Source organism: Gavialis gangeticus, unplaced genomic scaffold (assembly GCF_001723915.1).
Source record: "Gavialis gangeticus isolate Ggan-Ray unplaced genomic scaffold, GavGan_comp1, whole genome shotgun sequence".
Lineage (NCBI taxonomy): Eukaryota > Metazoa > Chordata > Crocodylia > Gavialidae > Gavialis > Gavialis gangeticus.
This window is the reverse complement of record NW_017729006.1, coordinates 13,291,163-13,299,139: the sequence shown is the minus strand read 5'-3', so window position 1 is coordinate 13,299,139 and position 7,977 is coordinate 13,291,163. Positions and strand designations below refer to the sequence as shown.

General features: G+C 40.0%; 1 protein-coding gene across 1 annotated transcript in view; it reads left to right on the top strand.

The window, feature by feature from the left end:
* Window positions 1-918: 918 nt before the first annotated feature.
* The window catches only part of MTURN (maturin, neural progenitor differentiation regulator homolog), a 23,051-nt gene continuing 15,992 nt past the window's right edge, over window positions 919-7,977 (top strand). The window contains exons 1-2 of the mRNA XM_019508707.1: window positions 919-1,002; window positions 6,136-6,258. Of these exons, the coding sequence (XP_019364252.1) occupies window positions 919-1,002; window positions 6,136-6,258 (207 nt within the window). The remainder of the gene's footprint in view (window positions 1,003-6,135; window positions 6,259-7,977) is intronic.

Here is a 7,977-nt window from a genome sequence, read left to right as displayed (position 1 = left end):
CCGCCCCCCGGGCTCTGGGAGCCGAGCCAGGCCCCGGCCCGCGTGCGCCCGCGTCATGGGGGTGCGGGGCGGCCAGCCCGGGCTGGGGCGGCTCCCTCCGGCCGAGCCTTCCCCAGCGGCAAGACGGAGCCGAGCCCTGGGCGCAGGTCCCCGGGAGAGACGAGCCCCGGGTCCCTGCCCGGGGGTGGGGGTGTGGGCACGGCGGGCGGCACCTGCCCGTGGGTATCCCTGAGGGCAGCCCCAGCGCCTGCGCTGCGGGGGGGGCACTGCTCTCCTGTCACGGCGGAGACCCTCCCCCCCACCAGTGCATGTGCGGGGGGCTGCACTCCTGTCACGGCAAATGGAGAATGTATAAGAATAAAATGGAGTCAAAATGGCAAGGCTCCTCCCCTCCTCGTCCCCTCCCCTCCCCTCCCCTCCTCGTGGGGCTGAGGGGCTACCCCTGGTTCCCCGGGCGCCGGCCCTTCGTTTCCTGCCCTGGCCTGCAGGACTTGGGCAGCAAGTACAACCCTGGCCGCAACAAAACAAATGGCTTCAGAATCAGGAGATTGTTTGATTTCCCCCCAGTCTCCAAACATCCAGGCTTGGGAGGGGAACGACATGAAGCGGCTGGCCGCAGGGCTGGGGCATTCTGCAGCTTGGGTTAAGCATGGTTCGAAAGATGGGTTTCGGAACCGGTTCTCGCCCCCAGTGGTGTCGCCAATATGTCGTGACACTTTGCAGAACACCTTAGCTCCCTCCATCTGCTTTACACCCACTAATTAATCCCCCCCTTCTTCGCCCTTCAGAAAACCTCCACCAGGTAAGTGCCTGGAGGATGGATTTTGCAGATGGGTAAATGGAGACAAAGAGCAGTTAAGCAACTTCCTAAAGACCACAAAATCCAATGGCAAAGTATTGATTTGCAGCATTGGGCACATGGGCATGTGGAATGACAATACAGAAGATGAGGGATTTAGAGTTGAATCTAAGGACTCAGTATCCCTCAGTTGCTGCAAAATGGTGAGGTTTTGATCCTGCCAGTCTGGAAACTTAGTACAGAGCCTTACACCTAAATGGAGTCAACCTGGTCTGTTACAGGACAGGAGCCTGACAACCCAGCCCTTCAAACACTTATACCTGTGTGTAATTCCTGGTAGAATTAGGAGAAAAGGGCCAAATGCTGCAACTGGATCCCTTCTAATGGAACCCAGTGTTCATGTGTGGAAGTCAAAAGTGCAGGCGTTTTTGGGAATCCAGTCACAAGCTCTGTGCTTAGACCATAATCCAGGGATCCTAATTATACCCTGAATCACAGAGAAAGCTCGTGGTTTGCTATTCCTATTGTATATCATTTTATTATATACTACATGTTAGTTAAAGGGAAACTGTCAAGTTGTAGTATAACCCATTTTTAAAAGAAAACAGTTGAAGTAGCCTTTGTATGCCCCGGAACATCCTGCCAATTTTACAACCACATTTTCTTTTTTTTTTCTTTTTTTTAAATGATTTTTTTTCCAGTGTTGCTGTGTGAAAGAATCCCTACCCAAAGCCACCAGAGTAAAAGTGAGCAAAAATAGCACTGTCAAATAGATGCAGTATACAAACAGGAAAAAAAAAAGAAATATATTTTCTCCAATCTCAGCCATTGCCATCTCAGGTATTTAAACTATATATGTATTTTTTTAAAGGCAGGACCGATTTTTGTTCTAGGAGGTGATAGCGTCTTCCTAATACATAGATATCTTCCTAATACAATAACTCAGAACTAATAATGATCTGGTTCACTAATTTCTCACCTGGAAACAAAAGGAAAATGGAAACAAAAGTCCCAGATTGACACCACCCTGCTCTCACTGCCTGGCCTGCCTTCTGAGCAGCAGCTGGTGGCAGGGGTTGCGCTGGATTGCGCACCACTCTTCCTGCCTGAGGTAGGGATTGGCGTGGGGGTGTCCTGTATTTCCTTAAAAATAATAGAGCCTGAAAACACATGCAAGTATGTATATATTTTATTTGTAATTACACACTTCAAGGCCATTTTACACTGCCCAGGTATTTAGGACCATAAATGAGCATCAGGCCTATGGTGTTTTCATCATCTTTTTTGATTTCACAATAAGGAATTGACTTCAAAAGTGTGTCAAGGGGATGTCAGAGACATGTAATAATTTACGTATTTTCAAAGGAGATGATTAATGTGAGGAGTGTGATGGAAAGAAATGGAAGACAAGTTAGGGTAGGAAGTAGCTGAGAAATAGTCTGGGGGAGAATAATTTTTAATTAGGTGTTAAATTAGAGATTCCCCATATAGTGGTCCCTAGAGCTCTCAGCCAACAGGGAGCTGGTTAGTCACGTTGTGCTGGCACTTCCTTTTGATTTCCAGTCACTAGGTTATTTTAAATGAAACTAACCTTATGTTAAATACTTTCTAAACATTATTTTTTCCATACGAAGAATTGCTGAAAGTGTCACAAGGGTGCAGTTGCTCACTAAAATGTGGTTCATGTCATGAACATTTTTTAAAGCTTAGGGACAAAACTGCCATTCTGTAATTGTTTTATAGCTCAAGCCTTTTAATTAAAATGAAAAATCATGGACAGCTAGATCCTTTTTTTTTAAAAAGTATTAACGCGCCTAAAGTGCAGTTAGATGCCTAATGGGATTTTAGAAGTACCAAGACACCTAGCTGCTGTTGATTTCAATGGGAATTAGGTATGTTATCACTTATTAAAAAATCCTCTAGACACTGAGTTGCATTTTTAGATGGCTAACTACCTTTAAAATGTTGGACATTAGCTTCTGCTTCTATAATTTATGGTGTCCCTAAAATAATTAATTGGATTTCCTGTAAAGCCCTACCCAGTATGGGTGAGGATATCTTATATCATGTACTGTTCTGTTGTCATTTCGTTGTTATTTCTGGTATCCAAATTAAGTGGTAATGCAGATACCATTTTTACAACCTTATTACATGATTTCCTATAATATATCTTCTTACAGAAGCAGCAAGTCTTACTAGTGTCTATAAACAAAATTGCCTCAGTGAAGATGAATACTCTACTCGAATGCTCAGCAGGTGGCCTTGGAAGTGATGCAATAAATGAATGTCATTTAGTACTGCTAAATCAGCTGAAGTCTGAATGGAAAAAAAAAACTTCAAGTGCTAACCAGTGAACTCCTTTGGTTTTGCTTTCCTAAGCAAACACATATAGATGCTGAATTGAATATTTCAATTTTGAACGTGGGAGGTTTGAGGTTGAAATGGGTAGCTGTACACCTTTTTTATTAACACAAAGCAGCTATGAGCTAAACCAGAGTAGCCTGAAACACTTATTCAGAGGACAAGACATATGTTTCCTTACTGCTCTGCCACAGTTAAACTTTGTCTTTCAACCATCTTGCCAGCAGAGTATGTTTCCTATTGCAAAGCTCTGTTGGGCTTCTCAGCAAAAGTGGGTTCTCTGTGCGCAGTTTTAAATGTTACTCAAACTTCTTAAGTAGGTACCAAACCTTCAAATTACATTTGCCCTTTAATTAAGAAAGGTTGAATTCCTTTCACAGGTTCCCCAAGATGCATGAATCAGGGAAGTCAAATTCAGATCCAGAATTTGGCTAGATGCAGAACTGAACTTCCAGAAAGAGCGCTAGACCCACCTGTATTGTAGATATGCAGGTGCATCTGATGAAGTAGGCTGTTGCCTATGAAAGCTTATGCCTCTCTGAAATAGTTAGTCTCTAAGGTGCCACCCTGCCTTTTCCTCCTCTGCCTGATTTCATACTAACACAGCTAACTACCTTTCTCTATTACAGATATGGTTATAATACTATTCTTGCCATGGGCCTGATGGGTTTTCTGTGTGATGCAACTGCTGATTCTACATGGGTTGTTTACTAATGACACTTTCGGACTATCGTGCATGTGTTGCTTCATTCAAAATTGTAAATGATCAGAGGACAAAATTGTTGGATGCCTTAATCGTGTATTGTCTCACACTATGCAAAAGAAGAAGAAAAAAATCACTGTGCAGACAATAAGATTTTTCTGAGTTATTTGCTTGGATTTTAATTTTTTTCCCCAGACCAGTTTATTTTGAACAAATGCTGATCAAGTCACATTGAAAGCTAAGATGTGGTGGAATTCTTAAAGATGGCTGTAGGCTGCGTTGGATTATATTTCCCTTAGTAATAAACCATAACAATTAATCTTCATAGGGTAGGGAGCCAGAAATGGTAGTGTTTAGAGTGATGTGGTAGCTGTGGTGGTCTTGGATTCCATCTATGCAGTTGGTTCAATAACAGATATCACCTAAGGAAATCCTTCCCTCTTGTACATGAAAGTCGGTGGCATTGCTCTGGCCTAAACAATAATCAAGCTTCTAGTGTATATCCACTCTGCTCTGATAAACAACTACAGAAGGTGTAGGGCAATGGTAAATTTAGTCCATAGAATCCAGTCCATTCACATTCAGGTGTACATGGATCTTTTGGGGATTACAAGATACTGAAATAGTAAAAATTGTATTGCCATCACCACATATTCCAATATCATGGATCAGATTCCAAAAATATATGAGACTGTCTTTAAAATCTCACCATTGTAAACAAATGTTTGATCTGCTTCTTGGCCTTTCAGCCTTTTGTAACCTTAAGGACTATAAACATAAGCAAAGAGAAAGCTGGTATTCTGCTGTTTTCAAGTGATTATAGAGTCTGTTGCATGAAAAGCAAAAACTAAGTACTGATATCAAAAGATTTGTGATAAATTCAGGACAATGTAGACACTGCAAAAAAAACAACACCTAACAGCAACAACAATAAAGAAAAACATCACAGCCTTGTTTTTGTCATTAAAAGTAGACGGATATGGCTCTCAATACACAGAGGCAGCAAATCTGCTCAGGAGGAAGGGCCTTTTTTACCACAAGAGGCAAGGATTTTTCCTTGCATATTTTCTGGACCATCATGGCTATAACATCACTTTTTTACGACTGTCATTTCATAGCAGAACTACACTTTAAGATTCCAAAATGCAACAGGCTGCAAAGAAAATGCACATCAAATGGAATTAATGGGAAGATGGTTATGCTCCTTTTAAAAAAAGGCAGCTTAGCTGATTCTTTGCAGTATCTTCATTGCGTGAACCTAAAACATTACCCATATTAACTAATTTTACTGAACAGGAAATGATTTTGTGTTTTTTATATTCTGACTTGAAGCATTTTTATTCTTTCATGAACATTAGTTGGATTTCAGAAAAATCCTATTGAAGCATAACCCACTCTTTCTGACACAATACAAGATATATTAGATTCATGGCACTGGAGAAAAAAAGAATTGGCATGCAAAAAAGCAGATGTAATATTTACATGTTCATGAAGAGTTAAGCTTCTGTCCTTATGAATCTCAGTAATGTTGTGATTGGCCTAGAATTTATGAGAAAATTATTTAGCAAGTATTCACTAAACACTGCTTGAGCCCTGTAGTTCTTTGCAAGTGATATCACTGCTTTAACACTTTCATCAGCACTTGTACACAGACTTCCAGCAAAATTATCTTGGCAGAATATGCAGCAGTTTGAGGAGAAGTTTTAGAGCATCATAGAATCAAGTTAGGAAGTCTGACTGACCTGTGGATGAGTTATGAATTTTCCTTGGTTCCTGTGTATCAGAATTAATTACTAAGTTCCATTTACATGGTCCATTACTTGCGCAAACCAGTAAAAATGAGATTGCATCCCTGTCACTGAGGGCACCATTGCTCTTTACTTTCACAATCCAAGTTGAATTTTCAGGGCTGTTGTTTTGCAAGTCAAGGTTTTTGTTTAAATCCATGTAGTGTATAGGTGGGACCTGGGTACTTGGGATGTTCTGATTCCTTATTCAGACCTATTTTCTGATTTGTTTTCAGGCCTTTCTCACCCCTCTTCCCCCATCAGTGTATTGTGCCAGTATAGCCAAGTTGTATCTCTGAAAGCTGCTTTAAAAATATGGGACCACATCTAACATTTGAAACAGGACAACGTACATATCCTTAAGAAATTTCCATTGTCAGCTTGGTATACTTTAGTGCACCCTTAAATCATGTCACTTTTTCAAATCAGAAGTTCACACTGATTTTTTTCATACTGCTGTTTCTTTCATTGCTATTGGCTTTTAGCACGTGTGGAGTGAAAGTGAGGACTGCTTACCTTTTCTGCAGCTGGCACAGGACTACATCTCTTCCTGTGGGAAAAAGACACTCCATGAAATACTGGAAAAAGTCTTCAAATCATTCAGACCAGTAGGTGCATGTTTTACTTCTAACTATTTGCTAGATCAGTGATTTTAGAAACATGCTCTTAGTAAGCAAGACAGCATTTTTACAGTGAATTCTTTGTCCAGTCAGTTGCCTTTGCAGTAGCTCACACGAACAAATAGCAGATATATAGAGTGTGGGTTTTTGGTGGAGAGGGGAGGGTAGGGGGATAAATCTAACTGCCTTTTTATTTTTTGCTTTATATTTGGCAAATTGAGATTCTCAGTTTTGGTGGGAAGCAGGTTGATATCACAGCTCATAGAATCCACTTCTTACCCATAGGATAAATTGTGTGCTGTTGCTATAGGGTCAAGTATGAAGAATGGGATATTAGTCAACTATGCAGGATTGCGGTAGATTTGTTTCCTAGCATTGGTATTTGGGAATTTTGCAAGTGTCTGAATAGAGAAAGCGCAGCCTAGGAAGCTGGGGAAATACAGTTATTCCCTCTGATATTTGAAGTGTCTAATAAGTGTCTAATAGAAAAATAGTTGTCTATTTTAGCTACTTGACAAATGATTGGCATAGAAGAAGCTTGGGTTTTGTTTTTATTTATTTTTTCCTGCTCATCCATCCATATATAATGGATAAGAGAGGGGCACAAAGGTGCCATATGTTCCTGCAGTAGCCATTCACTTAAAAGAAAATGTTGTTAAAACATGGGTTTGGTCAAAACAACTTTGTTGTACAGCATCTCCATTGAGGGGCCCGCCCAATGCTGGACTAACAGGAGCATTACACAGGAGAATAGAAGCTCATTGGCAGAGTCATATCTTTTACCATATCACCTTAATCATGTCTGGAAATAGAAAATCCAATCAGCGTGCTTTTGAATGAAACTATTTCAATTTTAATTTTAGATGAAAAATTAATTTGATATATTTTATATTATTTTGTTGATTTGGACCAGCTAAATCAAGAACATTTTAAATCCCAGTAATTTAATGAAAAAGGCAAGGGGACAGAGTGCTTATATGAAAATGCTTGGCTTTATTCTATTCTACTACACTCCTACAATACCAATGAAGCCAAGAACTGGTCAAGATGAAAGAATTTAATTGAAAATAACCTTTTGAGAATGGAAATGAAGACAAGTGGATTCACAGTTTTCTTAGAAGGGTCTAGAAATTCCACAACTCAGTGCATATGCTTTTAGGTATAGTAAACCTATAAAAATATAAGTATACTTCCTAGAAAATTCAACTTGATCTTGAGACAGATTTTCATTCTTGGTATAGCAGCAAGATTTTTTTTCTACAAGAGAGAGTTCCACTGGTTTGCCTAAAAGAGATTTCAAACTAATTCAGTGAAATTGTTCACAGAAGGTTTTGCATCATCCTTATTTCAGTTTAAAGAAAAATTAATTTAAGTTTTAAATTGAATCAATTATAAAACACTTTATGCTGAACCAAATCAAACCACTCTTTGAAACTAGAAGAACATCAGGTGTGAAAATCAAAAACATTAGGATAAATTAATAATCAGAATTTTGTGTAATAGGTGGGTCCCTTATCCCGTCTTACGTGCCACCTCTTGATGCCACCTCTCACCCCTCCCTACTAACACACCTTCCTTAGTCTCCTTTCAGCCATCTCACACATTGTTTTAACCATCCAGCCTCTTTGTGGTTTCCTCTACTTAACAGTTCCATATCTATCTATAGATATATAGAAGTGTGTGTGTGTGTATGTATGTGTGTAATAT